The 22,797-nt window shown below is 39.8% G+C and overlaps 1 protein-coding gene across 3 annotated transcripts in view; it reads left to right on the top strand.

Moving 5' to 3' along the window:
* usp45 (ubiquitin specific peptidase 45) overlaps positions 1-22,797 on the top strand; it is a 159,295-nt gene that overhangs the window by 4,297 nt on the left and 132,201 nt on the right. For all 3 annotated transcript variants that reach the window (XM_043685574.2, XM_043685585.2, XM_043685569.2), the window contains exons 3-5: positions 2,486-2,655; positions 9,881-9,984; positions 21,261-21,358. In XM_043685574.2, coding sequence (XP_043541509.2) covers positions 2,486-2,655; positions 9,881-9,984; positions 21,261-21,358 — 372 coding nt within the window. The remainder of the gene's footprint in view (positions 1-2,485; positions 2,656-9,880; positions 9,985-21,260; positions 21,359-22,797) is intronic.

Below are 22,797 nucleotides of genomic sequence, written 5' to 3'. Positions count from 1 at the left end.
TTGATATCTGAAAGCAGTGAGTTCGCTTTTTCGATGTACTTTGTTCTGTTTAGAATGACAGTCACGCACCCTTTGTCTGGAGGTAGGGTTACAATGTTTTTGTCTTTCCTTTCCTGTGTGTTTAGTGTGTACCCTTCCTTTTTCCTGCTTAGTGTTGGTGCAACTGTCTGTTTGGTTTGCAGGGTTTCTTCTGTGAGTCTGTTGTCTTTCAGTGTTGATTCTAATGCTGCTAGGAAGTCCTTTTTGTCTGTGTCTCTGTAGTTGTACTTTCACCCTTTTACTCGGATGGCTTTTTCCGTATTTGTTAGTTATCTGTCTGATAGGTTTTTTTATCCAAGCATCTGCATTGTCTGTGTTGTTCTTTTTTGTGAGTTTGCCCAGTTTTTCCTGTAGGGTTAGTTTTTTCTCATTTTCTATGTTTGCTGCTGTTTAATGCTTATGGCTCGTCTGTCGGTCCATTCATGGTCTGTCACGTTAGTACATACAGTTTTTTTGAAATTTCCTAATTGTATTTATGGACATTGTGGTTGTGGGTATCATTAATCATTTCTCGCAGCATTCTGCGGCCTTTCTGTTCTGCTATTCTTTTGGCTGGTGGGGTGTGGAGTGGTGGTTAGTGTTTAAGACCACAGCGGTTAATAAACCTAAAGGACCCTATACAAACAACCAGCAAAATGAATGTCACTTACAAAATACCATGCAAGCAGTGTAACAAATACAACATTGGACACACAGGCAGAAAACTAGCCACCAGGATACATGAATATCAACTAGCTACCAAAAGACATGACCGACTATCACTAGTATCCTTACATACAGATGAGGAAGGACACCACTTTGATTGGGGCAACATATCCATTGTAGCACTAGCTAAACCGAGACATGCATGGAAATTCCTAAAGGCCTGGCATTCTAACTGGGACTCCATCAATAAACACACATCAATATTTGGACCCCATCTACCATCCTCTGAGAAAAAGGACTGGAAATGATATCACCCACCTTCAGAAACCAAGTCACATAAATAGAAAGCGGGACATACCACCAGTGCTTCACTGGAGGCTCACTGATGTTACCTAGCATGGTGACGAAACTTCTGAAAACAAACCTTCCAGGTCAGCGAGCAAACTTACAACCTGTACTACTGCACATTTTCAGTAACATTGCAATAATCTCAGTGCATTAATCCTGTGTAATATCTGTCAGTTGTTCTGGAAAGCTTTAGGTTTTTACGTTACTGTTTTAGAATTGCAGCACTTTAAAAAATTCTATTTAAGCTTGTAGCTTATGTGCTGCTAAAACTATAAAATTCTTATAGTTGTATTTTGGTTAATTTCAAGGTTATTAGTTTATTATTACTTTGAAGTAACTGAATTTAAAATACAAGTAGAGATTGTTCAAAATACATAGCAGACCACCCAGAACTCTGATAAAAAATTGACATGAATTGCTTATAATCTAGTGAAAATTATTTGGTTGTTTTCTCTCATTCCACAGAATTGATGTCTTCCTCTTGTGTGCTGATGTAACAAACCTTTAGTAATGTAATGTGCAGCATAAAACTTTGACAAAGATGCATCAAAAAGGTCTATTTGTGGCCATGTTGTCATCGTTAGGATTTCAACAATAGCCAGAATTGGTTTTAAAATAACACTGCATTTATCACAACTACTTATCACAACATTTTGATACCACAAAGTTAGTTTCAGTTTTGGTTTATGTACTTGTACCACTGTTTACAAATTTGAAGGACATACCAGTCATGGGTGAATTTTTTGGCTGCTTTACAACTGCACCTCAAACACATGCGTTATTTTTACTATTGCCTATTGTTTAGTTAGAAATTTAGTGCAGCTAATGGGCATTGTCTAAGCTGTGGCCATTTCTAGTTCTTGTGTTCTACACATTACATCCATTAAACTTTGTTGTTTCTGTGGTATATTTTACTCATTAGATTGTTGTTTTCAGTTTTGATTGTATGTAGGGAAGGACTGTTCTTGATGCTATCGCCTTGTTGAAGGTGAAATTATAATTTAAGATCAGAGCATATGTACATATGAAAATGTATACACATTAATAGGAATAATTTAAACTATATGTGTGGCCCTTTGGCTCCATCATGTGCATAAGTGATCCATAAAGATAAAATAGTTTGGCATTTGTATAGTAGTGAAACAAACCTGCATCTTTCCCTGTGGAGAACCAAATGTTCTCTTACATTATTTGTAATACTACAAATGCAGAACATCAGCTGAAGTTCACATGAAATGTTTGATTAGTACTGCAGTTCTCTTTTAAGTAACAGTTCAAGTTATTACAAAGGAGCAATTTTACTTGCAATTGCACTCCTAGTGAAATGTATACCACTTAGGGTTTGTACTTTGTAAGCAAATTTCTACTAGCTATAAACTAAATCAAATCAAAATTGAGGTACAATTTGGAATTTTGTGTTTTCTAAATTCCATGTATTTGTCTACATTTTAAGGTTCTACCTGCCAGCATATTGGAAGAGCAGTGGATCTGATCCAAGTGAAGAAGGCAGTTACTCAAAATCACTGGTCAGTTTGTGCGGAGTGTGTCAGAAGTTTGAAAGTACATGATGAAGTGCCTGATGTTTCACCAAATATTTGTATGTGTCTGAAATGTGGTTACCAGGTAAGCAGCTTAAGATTTTATAGTATTTTATTTAATCTAAACCTTTCCTTCAAACCTAATTAATTTTTAATCAAAAGTTTAATTTGTAGGATGACTAAGCCATAAGATCATAAGAAATGGAAATAGGAGTAGGCTGTTAGCCCCTTAAATAAGCTGTGTCATTTAGTATGATCATAGCTGATCCAACATATGTCCACTTAGATTAGCTTACTGATTAAGAATCTATCTCTGCCTTAAAGATACACCAGATCTCTGCCCCACAGCTCTCTGTGGCGAGAAGCTCCAAAGACACTCAACCTTTTGAAAGCAAAAGGTCCTTCTCATCTCAGTCTTAAATTTGCGCTCCTTTATTATGGGACTATGCCCTCTGGTCCTAGACTTTCTCATGACAGGAAGCATTTTCTCAGCATTTACCCAGTCAAGTCCCTCAAGTACTGCTTGCTTCAATGAAATCATGTCTCATTTTTCTAAATTCCAATGAGTAGAGTCCCAATCCGTTTAACTTTTGCTTATAAGTCAATCCTTCCATCGTGGGAGTCATTCTAGTGAACCTTCTCTGAACTGTCCCCAATGAAATCGATCTTTCCTGTATGAGGGGATCAAAATTTCTCACAGTATTCCAGATGTGGTCTCACTGATTTCTTGATGCACCTGTGTGCTAGCTTTATGTTTTAAGTGCCACCAAACCCTTTTGTGTTGCAGTTTATCTCTATTTAAGTAATACACCCTTCATGAAATAATGGTTGTTTGTCTCATCAAAACTATTCTTTTCACGTACCATTACAGTTCATACCATCATTGACTTATCTCATGCTAAAATTAGTTCTATAAGCTAGAAATTATGATGTCATTCATTGTCACTTTTCTTCGAATCCTCTTCAACATATGAATGCCACTGGTTGTGTGCTAGGCAGTCATGACTTATTGCCAAAGTGACATTGCCTTTGAACCTATGCAAGATTAAAATAACTTGCTTAATTAAATGAGTAGAATAGAGGAGGGCATGGAGGTGGTCACCAAACCATCACAACACCAAGCTGGGTAGGAGGGTGGTCTGTGAGGAGGATGCAGAAATGATTCAGTGTGATTTGATTAAGCTGAGTCTGGGACCAATGAATGACTCATCAAGTGTAATGCAGATAAATGTGAGGTGTTTACATTTGAAAGCGAATGATGATCTAAATTTTTGTAATTGATGCCTTTTTTAGTTCTTTCCCCATTTGGGGTGAGCAGAAGATATCCTAAAAATGACAACTGAATCACAGCTGCGGCTGACCAAAGATACTTGTGCCCCAACACAGGTTACCGATGAGTTTCATACATCTGTCACTTGTGATCAGATTCTTAACTAAAGCTTTCCAGGTTCACAGTGTTGTCCTTGTTGCAAATCTCTGTCACCACAGCATTTGGCAAATGGACCATGGTAGAATCTTGCATGCGACTTTGTTTAATGTTGGTACTTTGGCACAGTCATTGTCAGCATGATCTTGGACCACTTCCCATGCAGCCTTTGTCTCCCTTTGCAACTGAGAGACTCATGGTCTTCCTTGGTCTATACTGCTGTTGGGGACGTGACTAAAGCAAGTGAAACTGTCCTTGGTGGCATATGGGTTTGTAAATAAATTATACAAATTTAGGCTAATTGGAAAAGGAGCCAAAGAGTTACTGGCAAAACCTGACCAGTAGCAGTCTTGGAGAGTAGGGATTTAAATAAAAGCATAAAAAATGCAACATCTGAATGAATCCCAAGTTATGTAAGACTGAAGGTCTCCACAAATTACTGACCCTGGTAGCATTTCTTTCAATTTCAATAGATGGCTCCAGGCAAATTGGGTCTCAAACACTGATGTACATTCTCAAAAGTGGATAGAAATGACAAGTCTGGCTTTGTTTGTGGCACTGTTGCCTCTGAGGCAGATAGTTTTAGTTTCAAGTCTCACTCTAGAACTTGAATACAAAGGTGAAGGCTGATCCAGTTCAGTACTGAGAATGTTGTGCTGCCAGAGATGCCAAATTTAAGATGAAATGTAAATTAAAATATTTGCTTATATTATGAGCCTCATGGAGAATCTTAAATGAAAATAATCACATTTTATCAAATGCTCCCTAAAGAAGAAATTGCCATCAAGATATCTCTGTAACCTTTGATATATTATTCATGGAATATTCCTTTTAAGAAAAATCTCTCTTCCATTGGCAACTTACAATTCTCACTGCTTGATTTCACTCTTACTTATTTGGTCGTAGTCAGAACGTCTCTAATAATAGCTTATCTTTCCACAACTGTGCCACCAATGTACTTTGAGTTATATCTTACCTTTCTATCTAAATGTTTTGTCCATCTCACCTAAAGGTGCACACAGGAATGCTCACAATATTCTATTGTGCCTCTCCAGCATTTTCTCGGCCCCTTTACTATCTCTGTCTTCCTGAAGTGCTTGTCCGTCCTGAATGAGCTGCAGTTTTCTCAGATGCAAACTAGGTATATTCATCTCATGGTTATAATGAATAACTAGGTTATTCATCTCCTCATTTCCCAAGCGTTGCTGAATGATGTCTGTTGGTATGGTTGGAATACATCCCAGTTTATTGAAACAAACTTAAGTGCACATGGAAGAGGTGTAGATTAAAAATTTTCAATCCTTTTTGGATGGAGGAATAATGCTGCAGGATTGCTAATGTTACACCATAGTTCAAGAAAGAAGAGAAGGGTAAATCAGGAAACTGCAGGCCAGTCAACGTAATAGTGTAGTGGAGAAATTATTGGAAATCCTTATTGGTATGCTTTGCCGGTGTAGCATGCTGGAAATCAATTTCTGTCATTCCCAGAGTTGTCATAAAAGTTAAAGATTTTTAAAAATATGCAAAATTTCTCAATTTACATGTCTCTTAGACCTAGGTTGACAGAAAGCATGCACCACATTTTTGTACTTAACAGTGATTACTATTAATCACAAAAAATTCTAGCTGTGGGTAAATTATTATGAACCATTGATATGTAACTCTGCTAGTTAAAACTGTAACACTCTAACCACCCCTATAAGACTTCTTTTACATAGAAATACAGACAAACATAAAATATAGCATGGATGTTATGATGGAGAGAAAGACTGAAAAGCCAAATCAGTGGGCCCTGTCCATAGAATTTTCTGGGATGATCCTTCCACCTTGTCAGGCCCTGCTGCTTCTTAATATTCCTTCTCCAGATACTTTCACTTGCTTTCATTAGCCAAGAGTGACTGGTTGATCTTAATGAATTCTCTGGCTTGTTGGCTAAAACAGTGACTGATGAAGGAAGTACGTTGGCTTTCTTCAAGTTTGAGGTGATTTTTCCTTTCTGAAGTTTTAATGTTTTCTGCCCAAACATTCACACCCAAAAGTTATTTTTGTGCAGGGGAGCCAAATACATAGTTGTTGGCAAGCAGAGGGTTTCTCTGGTCTAGTTGTCAATCAGCTACATGTGGATGCTTGACTCTTTGTTTACACAGATGGAAATGTGTTGCTGGAAAAGCGCAGCAGGTCAGGCAGCATCTAGGGAACAGGAGAATCGACATTTCGGGCATTAGCCCTTCTTCAGGAATGAGGAAAGTTGGTCCAGCAGGCTAAGATAAAAGATAGGGAGGAGGGACTTGGGGGAGGGGCATCGGAAATGTGATAGGTGGGAAGAGGTCAAGGTGAGGGTGATAGGTCAGACTGGGGTGTGTGTTGTCCCAGTCAAATTGGTGTCCTTCTTTGTCTGTGTGTATAGAAACTAGTGATAGTGGATTGTGTTATTTGGTGGCCAGTTGGTGTTAATGTATACTGGTGGCAAGTTTCCTGCTAGTTTGTCCGATGTAGTGTTTTGGTACAGTTCTTGCATGGTATCTTATAAATGACGTTAATTTTGCTGGAGGTATCTAATGGATCGTTTAGGTTAATTAGTTGCTATTTAAGTGTGTTAGTAGGTTTGTGGGCTACCATGATGCCAAGGGATCTGAGTAGTCTGGAAGTTATTTCTGATATGCCTTTGATGTAACGTGGCTCCAGATTTTGGTTGTGTTGTGTTTGCTTATTTGGGTTTCTTCCTGAGGAATTTGGCTGATGATGTTTATTGGGTACCCGTTTTCTTGAAAACATTGTATAGATATTCTTCTGCTTTTTGTGGTTCCTGGGTGCTGCAGTGCAATGAGCTTGTTCAAATAATGTCTTGATGCAGCTCTGTTTGTGGATGTTGGGATGATTGCTTCTGAAGTTAAGTATTTGGTCCATGTGTATTGTTTTTCTGTATATGCTGGTTTGAAGCTCTCCATTGACTGTGCATTCAACTGTCACATCTTGGAATGGGAGACTGTTGTCATTCTCCTCCTCTTCTGTGAATTTTACGCCAGTCAGGATATTGTTGATGGTGTTGTATGTTTCCTCTAATTTGTTCCGTTTCATGATGACAAAGGTGTCAACTACGTAGCGGACCCAAACTTTGGGCTGGATAGATGGGAGGGTAGCTTCTTCAAGTCTCTGTATTACTGCTTCTGCTATAAGCCCTGATACTGGTGATCCCATAGGTATTCCATTGACTTGTTCATAGGTTTTATTATTGAATGTGAAGTGGGTGGTGAGACGCAGGTCAACGAGCTTGAGGATGTCTTTGCTGGTGAAGTTGGTGCTATCTGGTGTTTGTGGGCCTGGTTTTTCTCGTCATGATGCCAGTGTTTCTTTGGCCAGGTTGATATTAATTGATGTGAAAAGGGCTGTAAGGTCCAAGGAAATCATTATTTCGTCGTCTTCTACCTTGGTGTTCAGGAATTCTTAGGTGGAGTGAATGGAGTGGCATGTTTTTGGTGTTTTAGTTTTTGGTGGAGTTCTTCGGCTAGTCTGTATATTGGTGTACCAGGTAGGGAGACTACCTATCTTCCCTTGAACCAGAAATGACAGCATTCACCTTAAGAAATCAAGACCTGTAGACTGAGAGAAGGGACATACCACCAGCGCTTCACTGGAGACTCTCATTGATGATGTTATCTGGTATTGTATTGAAATGTCTGAAAATAAAGTTTCAAGCTGAGCAAACTAACTTACATACTTATCATCAACTTGAGCTATAAATCTTCTCCAAAATTGATAAAAAGGTAGTCTTTACATTGTCAGGGATAGAACAACATCCATTTAGTCAAGTTTGGGTTAATCAAGAACATGAAGGGAGGTCTCATTAAACCAAGTTGTGACTGACAAGCTTGTTTGGATTTTTTAAGATAATAGGGAAGCTTGTTATTTATGTGTAAAGTATGGGAGTAATTCAGCAACATGCCACATAGCTATTATGAGATGCAAATCCATGAAATTCTGGGAAAAACGGTAGTGTGGGCATGAAATTGCCTCAGTGACAGGAAACTGTGTGTTGGTGATTGAATTTTTTTCTGACTGAGAGGTTGTTTGCATTAATGTCCTTTGTATGCTTGTTTGGAGTCAATTACTTTTAAATTTTTATAAGCAACCTAGATTTGGTTGTAGGGAATAACATTATAAAGTTCACAGCCATTTGGATACAAAACTGGCTCGAAGGTAGAAGACAGGGTGGTGGTGGAAGGTTGTTTTTCAGATTGGAGGCTTGTGACCAGTGGAGTGTCACAAAGATCGGTGCTGGGTCCACTACTTTTTGTTGTTTATATAAATGATTTGGATGTGAGCATAAGAGGTATAGTTAGTAAGTTTGCAGATGACACCAAAATTGGAAGTGTAGTGGACAGCGAAGAAGGTTACCTTGGATTACGACAGAATCTTGATCAGATAGGCAGATGGGCTGAGGAGTGGCAGATGGAATTTAATTTGGATAAATGCAAGGTGCTGCATTTTGGGGAAGGAAATCTTAGCAGGATTAATACACTTAATTGTAAGTTCCAAGGGAGTCTTGCTGAACAAAGAGACCTTGGAGTGCAGGTTCTTAGCTCCTTGAAAGTAGAGACGCAGATAGATAGGATAATGAAGAAGGCGTTTGGTATGCTTTCCTTTATTGGTCAGAGTGTTGAGTACAGGAGTTAGGAGATGATGTTGTGGCTGGACAGGGCAATGGTTAGGCCACTTTTGGAATATTGCATGCAGTTGTGGTCTCCTTCCAATCGGAAGGATGTTGTGAAACTTGAAAGGATTCAGAAAAGATTTACAAGGATGTTGCCAGGTTTGGAGGATTTGAGCTATAAGGAGAAGTTGAATAGGCTGTGGTTGTTTTCCCTGGAGTGTTGGGGGCTGAGGGGTGACGTTACAGAGGTTTATAAAATCATGAGGGGCATGGATAGGATAAATAGACTAAGTCTTTTCCCTGAGGTGGGGGCACACACACAGACACTCACACACACCCTTACAGACACACACACTCCCATATTCACACAGGCATCCTCTCAGAGACTTAGACTACTCTACACTCATGCACACACATATACACTCTCTCACACTCACAACCCCCAACCCAGACAGACTGACACACAGACTGACACACAGACTGACACACAGACTGACACACAGACTGACACACAGACTGACACACAGACTGACACACAGACTGACACACAGACCCACATGCACACATATATTTTGTGGGGTGAATTTGTACTTAGGGTTACATTGTACTTTCCTCAAAAACTGAATGAATTCATGTAAAACTCTGTTATCTCACTTTTTAGATTAGAATCAATCTAAACATCATGGCATAGACAGAGATCACAGAGGGCTAACACCTTCAACATATTGTCTAGCTAACACCAATTGTTGCAGCTAACCTGAGAATGCAACTTTTTAAAAAAGTTTTTTTCATTTACACATGAAAGAAGTGAAACTATCATGGTATTCGAACAGACAATCAAGGTATTTTTTAATGTATAATTTCAGTTACATCACACTGTAAATCTTTGCTATAAATTCTGTGCATTACAATTGTATCCTCCACAATCACCTGATGAAGGAATGGCGCTCCCGAAAGCTAGTGTGCTTCCAATTAAACCTGTTGGACTATAACCTGATGTTGTGTGATTTTAAACTTTGTATGCCTCAGTCCAACGCCAGCATATCCAAATCGTGGTATAAAAGCAAGTTGTTGGTATTTTGGACAATAGCTGAAGATGCACTACCTACGAACGTGATCAAGTAAAAGTGAAAATTAATTAAATTTTGCTGGCAATGCTAAAAACTGTTACGACTAGTAACTTAGGAGACAGTCGATCAAAATGTAACAACATATAATGTTTTTTACACTTAGGGATGCAGTCAAAACTCAAAAGATCGGCATTCTTTCAAGCATTTCCAGACTGCGCGCTTGGATGCACATTGTATTGTGATCAATTTGGACTCCTGGACTGCTTGGTAAGGCAATTTGAGGCTGAATAGTCCAATTTATAAGTATAAATTATACAATTATATTTCAAATTGTCATAATTGAAAGTTCAAGTTTACTATTAATGAACTTTCAGAATGCTCCTTGTTTTTCCTGTTTGTCTAATTTTCTCTTTTTACAAATTCCTGCAGAAGTTAGTAATTCATGATAGGCATAGGTCCAGTAGCAGTGTCAGCAGATTGGGTAATATCATGGTTGGGCCCATTCGAACATACATTTCCACCAGCAGTCCATAGAAATTAGGAGAGGGCAATCTAGATTATGATTTACTTCCTGACCATCGGCTCATTGAAGCCTGTTGTGGTATCAAAGGATGCGCCAACTCCCTTCCTTTACTACCAAGCATAATCAATGATGTACATTTATTAACTGAGTTAGCAAGAAACTCCACAGCATTTAAAATATTTTTTGTGGACTAAAATCTCAAAAGCTGCTTATGTTTTTGTAAATTTATTTCAATACTTTTTTTCTACATTTTTCTTTTTGATTTGAGCACTTTGATGATTCATTTGCCTAACTGACACTTAAAAGGATTACTGATATTCATAAGGTTACAGCCTTATTCCTCCCAGAGTGACCATCTGACCTGTACATTTGTTTTTAAGATGAGTTCTGAAAAGAAAACACCTATTTGTGGGAGGAAAGGACAAGGCTTCTTGGCAATGCCAGACCATGAAAAGAACTGAACCTGGAAGCTTGTTGTCATTCTGACATTCATAGAATTTGCTATGCGATGAAGGCATATAATATATAATTATATTTTGAGAATTGGGTTCTAAAATGGAGGAAAATGAGTTTTCATTTTCAGTTCTGTGAAAGTCAGACATTTTTCCCTGAGGACGTGAATTCAAAACTAGGGATCATATTTTTATGGTGGGAGGAGAAAGTTTTAAAAAAGACATGAGGGACAACATTTTTACACAGAATGTAGTTCATGTGTGGAATGAACTTCCAGAGAAAGTGATGGATGCAAATACAGTTACAATATTTAAAAGACATTTGGATAAGTACATACATAGGAAAGTTTGGAGGGATATGCACTAAATGCAGGCAAGTGGAACTAGTTTAGTTCAGGAATGTAGTCATTGTGGACTGGTTAGACCAAAAGGTCTGTTTCTATGCTGCATGACTCTCACTCTATAAATGTTCAAAATTCAGCATTTTCAGGAAATTGTATGTCATTTAACTAAAATCAATAGCAAGTAACTTGGGGATGTATCGTCTAAGGTGTTTGTTGACTTGAGTTTCACAACCAAGAGAGTGGGAGGCAGAAGCAGCAGATGCTCTTAAGAGTCTCCAAAAATAGTTCAGAACATAGAACGTTACAGTGCAGTACAGACCGTTTGGCCCTCGATGTTGCACCAACCTGTGAAACCAATCTGAAGCCCATCTAACCTACACTATTCCATTATCATCCATATATTTATCTAATGACCATTTAAAATGCCCTTAAATATGGTGAGTCTACTACTGTCACAGGCAGGGCATTACACACCCTTACTACTCTCTGACATCTATCCTATATCCCCTTGTGCGAGTCATCACCATCCAAGGAAAAAGGCTCTCACTGTCCACCTTATCTAATCCTCTGCTCATCTTGTATATCTATATTAAGTCACCTCCCAACTTTCTTCTCTCTAATGAAAATGGCCTCAAATCTCTCAACCTTTCCTCATAAGACCTTCCAACATTCTGGTAAATCTCCTCTGCACCCTTTCCAATGCTTCCACATCCTTCCTATAATGTGGCGACCAGAACTGAACGCAATACTCCAAGTGCGGTTGCACCAGAGCTTTGTACAGTTGTAACATAACCTCATGGCTCCGAAACTCAATCCCTCTACCAATAAAAGCTAACACACCATAATCTTTCTTACCAACCCTATCAATCTGGGTGGCAACTTTCAGAGATCTATGCACGTGGACACCAAGATCTCTCTGCTCATCCACACTATCAAGAATCTTAGCATAAGTCCAGTATTCTGTATTCCTGTTACTCCTTCCAAAGTGAATCACCTCATGCTTTTCCACATTAAACTCCATTTGCCACCTCTCAGCCCAGCTCTACAGCTTATCTATGTCCCTCTGTAACCTGCAACATCCTTCAGCACTATCCAGAACTCCACCGACCTTAGTGTCATCCACAAATTTATTAACCCATCCTTCTATATCCTCATCCATATCATTTATAAAAATGACAAACAGCAGTGGCCCCAAAACAGATCCTTGTGGTACACCACTAGTAACTGAACTCCAGAATGAACATTTCCTATCAACCAGCAGCCTCTGTCGTCTTACAATTAGCCAATTTCTGATCAAAATGGCTAAATCACCCTGAATCCCATGTCTCTATATTTTCTGCAATAGCCTGCTGTGAGGAACCTTATCAAACACTTTACTGAAATCCATATACACCACATCAACCACTTTATCATCATCCATCTATTTGGTCACCTTCTCAAAAGAACTCAATAAGGTTTGTGAGGCATGACCTACCCTTCACAAAACCATGTTGACTATCCCTAATCAAATTATTCCTTTCTAGATGATTATAAATCCTATCTCTTATAATCCTTTCCAACACTTCAGCCATAACCAAAGTAAGGCTCTCACTGGTCTATTACTAGGGTTGTGTCTATTCCCCTTTTTGGAGAAGGGGACAACATTTGCTATCCTCGGTCTTCTGGCACTATTCCTGTATACAATGATGACATAAAGATCAAAGCCAAAGGCTCTGCAATCTCCTCCCCAGCTTCCCAGAGAATTGTAGGATAAATCACATCCGGCCCAGGGAACTTATCTATTTTTACACTTTCCAGAATTGCTAACACCTCCTCCTTATGAATCTCAGTCCCTTCTAGTCTACTAGCCTGTATCTCAGTATTCTCCTTGACAACATTGTCTTTTTTCTGTGTGAATACTAATGAAAAATATTCATTTAGTGCCTCTCCTATCTTCTTAGACTCCATGCACAACTTCCCACTACTGTCCTTGACAGTCATTCTTTTATTCTTTTATTCCTGACATACCTGTAGAAAGCTTTAGGGTTTTCCTCATCCTACCTGCCAAAGACTTCTCATATCTCCTCTTGGCTTTTCTTAACTCTGTCTTTAGGTCCATCCTGGCTAACTTGTAACTCTCTAGCGCCTTCATGTCTCATCTTTACATAAGCATCCTTCTTCCTTTTGACAGGAGATTCAACTTCTTTAGTAAACCACAGTTCCCTCGCTCAACCACTTCCTGCCTACCTGATAGGTACATACTTATCAAGGACACGCAGTAGCCTTTCCTTGAACAAGCTCCACATTTCAATTGTGCCCATCCTCTTCAGTTTCCTTCTCCATTCTCTGCATCCTAAATCTTGCCGAACTGCATCATTGTTACCTTTCCCCCAGCTATAAATCTTGCTTTGTGGTATATACCTATCCATTCCATCACTAAATTAAATGTAACTGAATCAGTATCACCAAAGTGCTCACCTACCTCCCCATCTAACACCTGGCCTAGTTCATTACCTAGTACCAAATCCAATGTGTCAGGAAACCCTTCTGCACATATTGGACAAAACCCGACCTGTCTAAAGTACTCGAATTATAGCATTTCCAGTCAATATTTGGAAAGTTAAAGACCCCATAACAACGACCCTGTTACTTTCACTCCTACCCAGAATCATCTTTACAATCCTTTTCTCTATATCGCTGGAACTTTTTGGAGGCCTATAGAAAACTCTCAGCAGGGTGACCTGTCCTTTCCTGTTTCTAACCACAACCCATACTACTTCAGTAGACGAGTCCTTATCAAATGTTATTTCTGCCATCGTAATACTGTCCTCGACGAACAATGCCACCCCCCCTCTTTTGCCACCTTCCCTGTTCTTAATGAAACATCTAAATCCGGAACCTGCAACAACCATTCCTGTCCCTGCTGTATCGATGTCTCCGAAATGGCTACAACATCAAAGTCCCAGGTACCAACTTATGCTGCAAGCTCACCCACCTTATGCCTGATGCTCCTGGCATTGAATTAGACACACTTCAAGTCACCTTCCTCTCTGCTGGTACACTGTTGCGTCATTGAAACCTTATTTATGACCTCAGTACTCTTAACCTCCTGTACACTGGAGCCACAATTCAGGTTCCTATTCCCTTGCTGTAGTCATTTAAACCATCCTAAAAAGCATGAGCAAATTCCACCCCCCCCGACTCAGATATCGGTATCCCTCTGGTTCAGGTGTATACCATTCTGTTTGTAGAGTTCCCACCTACCTCACAATGAACTCCAAATATTCAGATATCTGAATCCCTCCCTCCTGTGCCATCCTGTAGCCATATAATAAGCTGCTCACTCTCCCTATTACTCGCCTCGCTAGCACATGGTACGGGCAAGTAACCAGAGATAATAACTCTGTTCTAGCTCTAAGCTTCTACCCGAGCTCCTTGATTTTCTGCCTTAAATCCCCATTCCTTTTCCTTCTATGTGATTAGATTCTATCTGGAGCACAACTTGGGGGTGCTCCCCCTCCCCCTCAAGGATCCTGAAAACATGTTCTGAGACATCACGGACCCTGACACCTGGGAGGCAACACCTCATCCGCGAGTCTCTCTTGTTCCACAGAATATCCTATCTGTCCCCCTAATAATTGAGTCCCCAATGCCTAATGCTCTACTTATTTCCCCCTTCCCTTATGAGCAACAGGGACAGACTCTGTGCCAGAGATCTGTACTCCATGGCTTACCCCTAGTTCCCCCCACCCCCTCCACCCAGCATCTAAAATGATATATTTGTTTCTGAGGGGAACACCCACAGGAGATCCCAACACTGTCTGTCTGTTCCATTTCCATCCCCTGATTGTAACCCATCTACATTTTTCCTGTACCTGATGTGTGACTACCTCCCTGTAAGTCCACTCTATTATCCCCTCGGTCTCACAAATGATCCAAAGTTCATTCAGCTCCAGTTCAGGCACAGCTGGGTAGAAGCTCTTAGTTGCTTAGAAGAAAGTCCCAGAAGCAGAAAACTGTGGAGGTGTCAGAATAGGAGGCATCTGCTAGGCAGTTGAAGACATGAGTTTAAGGAACCCATTATCAATAATAGTAATAATCACACAGAATATAGGGATAACTAGCCATTTGGATACAGAACTGGCTCAAAGATAGGAGACTGACAATGGTGGTGGAGGGTTGCTTTTCAGACCGGAGGCCTGTGAGCAGCGGTGTGTCACAAGGATTTATGCTGCATTCAGTGCTCTTTGTCATTTATATAAATGTTTTGGATGTGAACATAAGAGGTATGATTAGTAAGTTTGCAGATGACACCAAACCTCTAGGTGTAGTAACCAAGAAGGTTGCCTCAAAGTACAGTGAAACATTAATCAAATGGGCAGGTGGGCTGCGGAGTGGCAGATGGAATTTCATTTAGGTAAATGTGAGGTGCTGCATTTTGGGAAGACAAATCAGGGCAGGACTTCATTGGTCAGTGCATTGAGTATAGGAGTTGGGAGGTCATGTTGCAGCTATGCAGGACATTGATTGGGCCACTTTTGGAATACTGCATTCAGTTATGGTCTCCCGGCTGTGGGAAGGCTGTTGTGTAGCTGGAAAGGGTTCAGAAAAGATTTACAAGGATGTTGCCAGGGTTGCCCTAAAAGGGGGTGTCATGGATAGGGTGAATAACCAGGGTATTCCTCAAGGTAGTGGAGTCCAAAGCTGGAAGGCATAGATTTATGGTGAAAGGGGAAAACTATAAAAGGGACCTAAGGGGCAAGGTTTTCACACAGAGAGTGTACCAGTATGGAATGAGCTACCAGAGGAAGTGGTGGAGGCTGGTACAAATACAACATTTAAAAGACATCAGGATGGGTATATGAATAGGAAGAGTTTAGGAGGATGTGGGCTAATTGCTGGCAAATGGGACTGGATTAATTTCAGACATCTGGTCAGCGTGGGTGAGTTGAAGGTTCTGTTTCCATGCTGTCCAGCTCTATGACTGTATGAGTTGAGTTAGCAACTTGTTTCAGGGTCCCGGATAGAGTCATTAATTTTAATAAAAGCATTGAGTGAATGCAGAGAAACCTGCCAAAAAGGAAATAGCTTATAGACGTGCAGGATGAGCAAGATGCTGTAGCATGATGATAGGGGTGACCATTTGCTGAGGTTTGAGTATCTGTAAGGTTATTGCCAAGGTAAAAGGGATGAAGCAGTTTTTCACATATGAAATTATTTCAATAATTAGTGTTTAGTGTAACATAGTTTGTATTTTCTCTTGTGGAATTTTTTTTTGTTAAAAGTGCATCTGCAGTCTCCAGTTAATTTGTTCAATGACTGACTTCTGCAGTTTAAAAAATAAACTATCAAGCCAGGCCTTAATCTGGGATCTGATTTGTACGATATTACCATCAGTTGGGATCATAACAGTTTTTCTAGTTGAAACCATTGGCCTTCCTGCTTTTACTTCAACACTGAATATGGAATGATTCACCATAAGTAGCTATGATACAACTTGAAAGGAAATTGGGTAACTATTTGAGAAGGGAGAGTGTAAAAGATTTCATAGAAATTGTAGTAAAATTCAATTAATGTTGACAGTTCAATTTGAAGAACACCAGTGCAAAAACCCAAATGTTTATCATAAACTGCTCAGTGCATTGGTGGGAAGGGGCAATTTAACTTGTGAAGAATCACAAATTTGAAGTAATGTCCTACAGCTATATGCAAGTCTTCTGAAGTTTTTGCTTTTTAGACTTTTTAGTTTAAGACTGTTTTCTTGTTTTCGGTTGTAAGCCAATAAATGCTATAGATCCAAAAGCCAAAACTGAAAAATCTGAAGTAAAAGTAGAAAACGTTTGAATTGCTCAGAATGTCAGGCAACATCTATGGAGAGAGAAACAATGAACATTTCAGACTGATGGCTTTTCATCAGTACTAGGAAATGTTGGAAAAATGTGATTAATTGGTTAAAGTAAATTAAAATGGGAGGATGGAAATAGGAAGAAAAGGGAAACCGAAAGAACTGCAGATGCTGTAAATCAGAAACAAAAACAAGTTGCAGGAAAAGTTGAGCAGGTCTGGTAGCATCTGTGAAGAGAAATCAAGAGTTAATGTTTCCTACCTGGTGACCCTTCCTCAAAATGGCCCTCCTGAGAAGAAAAAGGGGGGTTTGGAATGAGGTAGTGGTGCAGTGATATTTTAATTCCCTGAGATTAATTCCCTGCGGGCATGATTTTGAATCCCACCAAGGCAGATGATTAATGTTGAATTCAAATAATAAATCTGGAATTTGAAAGAAAGATTGATGTGTTGGTGTTTTAAAAAATTCTCAAGGTCAGGTTCGTAGGAGAGTAGTCTGACACAGAACAAATGACCAAGAGGCGAGTCTGCTAGAATATGAGCATTTTATTCCCCGCAGCGTCGCCACAACCAGGTCTCATACTTACAACGGGTCTGGCTTATACTCACTCTACATGTTACCGGAACTGGGAGCCGTCAGTTCTCGTAGAGCGGTTGCCAACAACCCACGCTCGGCGGTTAAACGTAACCCCGGAGCAGACTCACCGAACTGGAGACTTTTCCAGCTGATATACTCTTTTCCAGATATAAACATTCATGTGAACAGCAGAGCAAGGCTAAAAAACACATTCCATTCTGGTTACATACAGATAAGAAGATTCACACGGGGAGGTGTGTAATAAGATTCACACGGGACTAAGCAACACCTCCATTCCGGTTAGATTCACACATGTATTGGGACATAATTTTTAACCGTTTCACCACATTCCACTGCTTGGCCCAATACATGTGTTACATTATGCTTAATTCAGTTCAATTCGTTTCAGTTAATTTCAGTTCAGTCAATTCAGTGTAGTTCAATTCAGCTCAGTTCAGGTCTGTTCAGTTCAATTCAATTGTGTTCAATTCAGTTCCGTCCATTTCAATTCAATTTAGCTCAGTTCCATTTTGTTCCGTTCAATTTGATTCACTTCAGTTCAGTTCCACTCAGTTCAGTTCAGTTCAATCCCATTCAATTCTGTTAACTCCGCTTCAGCTTTTTGGACATGCCCACATCCTCCGCTGTACCCCAGGCAAGGGGTTCTTCGGCAGGACTGGGATCCTCTCAAGGGTGGACAGCAGCGACCCTGGGGTTCCTCCGGTCGCCCCCCACCATTTCTCAAACAAACTGCCACGTCATGCCACGGTCCATGCCATCCCGGGACGGTCGGGACCTCCACAGTTTGTTCTTCTGGTTTCTTAGTCTTTTTCCAAAACATTGTTCTGTATCAAAATCTCTCCTCAATTGCGATTGACCCTGCTCGCAGCGCCAAAATGTTTTAAAAAATTCTCAAGGTCAGGTTCGTAGGAGAGTAGTCTGACACAGAACAAACGACCAAGAGGCGAGTCTGCTAGAATATGAGCATTTTATTCCCCGCAGCGTCGCCACAACCAGGTCTCATACTTACAACAGGTCTGGCTTATACTCACTCTACATGTTACCGGAACTGGGAGCCGTCAGTTCTCGTAGAGCGGTTGCCAACAACCCACGCTCGGCGGTTAAACGTAACCCCGGAGCAGACTCCCGGGTCTGGCTTATACTCACTCTACATGTTACCGGAACTGGGAGCCGTCAGTTCTCGTAGAGCGGTTGCCAACAACCCACGCTCGGCGGTTAAACGTAACCCCGGAGCAGACTCACCGAACTGGAGACTTTTCCAGCTGATATACTCTTTTCCAGATATAAACATTCATGTGAACAGCAGACCAAGGCTAAAAAACACATTCCATTCTGGTTACATACAGATAAGAAGATTCACACGGGGAGGTGTGTAATAAGATTCACACGGGACTAAGCAACACCTCCATTCCGGTTAGATTCACACATGTATTGGGACATAATTTTTAACCGTTTCACCACAGTTGGTAACCCTGATCATTTGTCAGATCTTGTTCACCAGTTCCCTTTAGAAAGGGAAAACTTGTCATCCTCACCTGGTTTGGCTAACAGTACTGTGGTTGACTCTTCACTGCCCTATGAAACAGCTGAGCAAGCTATTCAGTTCAAGTACCATGAAGAAAGGGCAACAAATGCTGTCCTTGCCAAAGGTCCTCACATCCTATGAAGGAATAAAAAAAAAAGGAAGATAGGAGAGTTTAAATGTGAACTTCAATGGAGCATTAAGGAGACCATCTTCAGCCTCCCACTTGGTTTGAATGATGCTCGGTGTAAGCTCAAGGAACAGTAATTTATCTTTTTTTTGCTTTTTAACTTTCTGCACTCAACATGGAGTTCAGTGATTTCAGACCATAATCTGTGACCCCATATGTTCAACTTTTCTTTGCATGGGGTAATACAGTGGCTAGCACTGCTGCCTCTCAGCATCAGGAACCCAAGTTCGATTCCAGACTTGGATGATGACCTGTGTGGAGTTTGCACATTGTCCCCATGTTTGCATGGTTTCTGCCGGGTGCTCCGGTTTCTTCCATAGTCCAAAGATGTACAAGTTAGATGGATCGGCCATGCTAAATTGCCCCTTTTTTTTGCTAAGGATGTGCAGACTAGGTAGATTAACCATGGTTAATGTGAGGTAATGGTGATAGGGTGATGGTTTGGGGGGGGGGGGGGGGGTGTGGAAGAGGGAGTGAAAGAATATATGGCCGAATAGGATGCTGTTCTGAGGGTCAGTGCAGACTCGATGGCCAAAAACTGTCTATCTGCATTGTGGGGATTCTGTGATTCTCTGTTTTCCAATGACAACTCTTTATCGCTTTGCCAATCTCACCCCCTCAAGACACAGCTTTTCTTTCTTTACTTATCTTATTACCATTCCCTTTGGCCTTGCATCGTCCACCTTTTTGTCATTTAACTTCTTCTATCTTATACTTCAACACAGACCTTCTCTTTTCTTTTCAGCTATCCTTCCCCTCTTATTTGTTTATAATTACTACATTTTAAAATCTTTCAGTTGTGATGAAAAGTCAGTTTTAGCCCATCTATTGCTTCAGTTGCTTCCACGCCAATTTTGCCAGCATTTACTTCCTTGGTAAATGTAAATAAACAGTATTCATGTGCCACAGCTGTGCTTTCTACCTCCATGTGTAAATCCCCTTTTTTAAAATATACCTATGGATAGCGAGTTTTGAGAAGATTTGTAACTCAGGTTGAGGTTCTGGATGTAAGTTTGCTTGCTGAGCTGGAAGGTTTGTTTTCAGACTTTTCATCACAATACTAGGTAATATCATTGAGCTTCCTGTGAAGCACTGGTGTTAGTGACCTGCTTTCTATTTGCGTTTCGGTTTCCAACATCACCAACCCAAGGAAACCTAAACACATAAATAAAAAGCAGGTCACTAACACCAGTGCTTCACCGGAGGCTCACCGATGATGTTTCCTAGTATGGTGACGAAATGTCTGAAATCGAACCTTCCAGCTCAGCGAGCAAACTTAGATCCAGAACCTATGGATACATTTTGGATTCCTGTTTTATTTCAGTTGTCAGTTAATTCTCTCAAGCTCTCTTTGCTGCACCTTTTATTCATTCTTGTCTGAACTTTCTGTTTTTAGCTTGATTCCCACTTGTATAATCAACTTGACATTGGTCAAATGCACCTTTTTTGCTGTTTCATCTAGCTCTTTGTCTTTCATTATCCAGAGAATTCTGATTTTATTTGTCCTACCTTTCTCCGTCATGCCTTGACCATGCCTGAATTATCTCCTCTTTCAAGGAAGCCTATCCTTAAACTGTAATATTACCCGTTGGTCTGGAATTCTTCTATTGTGATTCTCTATATTAATGTCAATAAGAAATTATTGTCTGTACTTTTAAAACAAATCTGCACATAATTTATTCTTTAGCATGCTGAGAGGTGACCTTACAGAGGTTTATAAAATCATGAAGGGCATGGATAGGGTAAATAGACCATTTTTTCCCAAGGGTGGGGGAGTCCAAGACTAAAGGGCATAGGTTTAAGATGAGAGGGGAAAGATTTAAAAGAGACCTATGGGGCAACGTTTTCACTTAGAGGGTGGTGTATGTATGGAATGAGCTGCCAGAGGAAGTTGTGGAGGCTGGTACAATGACAACATTTAAAAACAACTGGATGGCTATATGAATAGGATGGGTTTAGAGGGATATGAGCCAAGTTTTGGCAAATGGGACTAGATTAATTTAGGATATCTGGTCTGCATGAATGAGTTGGACTGAAGGGTCTATTTCCATGCTGTACCTTTCTATGACTCTATGACTCTTAATTTTGTAGGTGCTATGAATGTGATGAGGAATTAATATCGTGCCATAAAAAGGTTCTTTCACACTTGCTGGATTTTCTGCAAAGACATGCTACTAAGATCCACTCAGGTAAAGCATTTTCATATATTATGATCAGTGAACTCTACCTGGGTATAGGAATAAGTTCAGACTGAGATCCAATTACATAATTATATTTTATAACAACGAGATGTGGAAAATAATCTCCACCTATATTGAACATGATTCAGAAGTGAAATGAGTCATTGAATATATTCTTGATGAGATAAAATACAGCAAGTTGTACAGTTCAAATTCCGATTTTAATTTGTTTATAAATTTCATCTGATTATATCTGTTCTCCAGTACAACAGGATGACCACCTGTCAACTATGCCAGATTCTATCAATGTAGCCAGATGTGCTTCTGATTTTAATAGAGCGGCATGAACAAAATATAGTATCGTGACACTGTTTAATGATGTATAAAAAAAACTGTTTTAAGTTGCTTTACTTTTAGTCTAGGGAAAGATTGTTTGCAATTCTTTTTACATTTGGTGAGTTAGCTTTGTTTATCAATGCATAATCTACAACAGTTTTCCATATGCATTTTTAAGGTGAGCCAAAGTTTGATCATGTTGTTATTTGAATGACTCTTGATATAACTTTTCGTAACTTGACTGTTTCTGCATGCAAGTAGCTCAACCTGGCTTACGTTTTCACCTCCTTTTACTTAATAAAACCAGCCTTTTATTTGTTATCTCCTAATAATACAAATAAGTGCAGAAACTCATGATTGAAGACTGACTCACAGCAATTCAAGTTCACTTTTTAAATATTGAAACCACTGTTCCACTTTTGAAATACGGGAACTGTACAATGCTAGGTTCACTTGAGGCCATTTATATGCAAGTGCATTGATTATAACTTTAATATGTTCTCTTTCGGGCTGTAAACAATTAGTTGCTAAGTATGTATCTTCAATTTACTGGGAGCATTAAAAAAATCAGTATTTAAGGTTAGTGCTAGACTGTACTTGTAAAAGGTACCAGAGTAATATTTGTTATTGCAGGGTTTTTTCCAAAAATGTGGTGTTACTGGTTCTCATGCAAATCTTGATACAAAGATTAATGATTAGAACATGGTGCTGGATGACCCCAAGGTGCTTTGGACTGTTCTAATGAATCTCTGATGTGGAGTTGCTAGTTTTGGACTGGGGGGAACAAAGTTAAAAATAACTCAACACCAGGTTATAGTCCAACAGGTTCATTTGGAAGTACAAGCATTTGGAGCGCAGCTTCTTTGTCAGGTAGGCTAGTGGGGCAGGATCATAGGACACAGAATATATATTAAAAGATCAAAGTGTCATATCACTGATGTGATGTGTTGAACAAACCTAGATTTCTGTTAAGTCTGTAATCACTTAGAATGGGTTGCAGATTTCGATTCATTAATTTGTAAATCCCAGAACTTCTTTTAAGTCGCATTCCCAAGATAACTTCAGTTTTTTAAAAAAAAAGTGACATCTCAGCTCAGACAATGCATTAAAAG

Source organism: Chiloscyllium plagiosum, unplaced genomic scaffold (assembly GCF_037043375.1).
Source record: "Chiloscyllium plagiosum isolate Xiang-an unplaced genomic scaffold, Cpla_swu_hap1 HiC_scaffold_3, whole genome shotgun sequence".
NCBI lineage: Eukaryota > Metazoa > Chordata > Chondrichthyes > Orectolobiformes > Hemiscylliidae > Chiloscyllium > Chiloscyllium plagiosum.
This window is presented reverse-complemented; position numbering and strand designations above follow the sequence as displayed.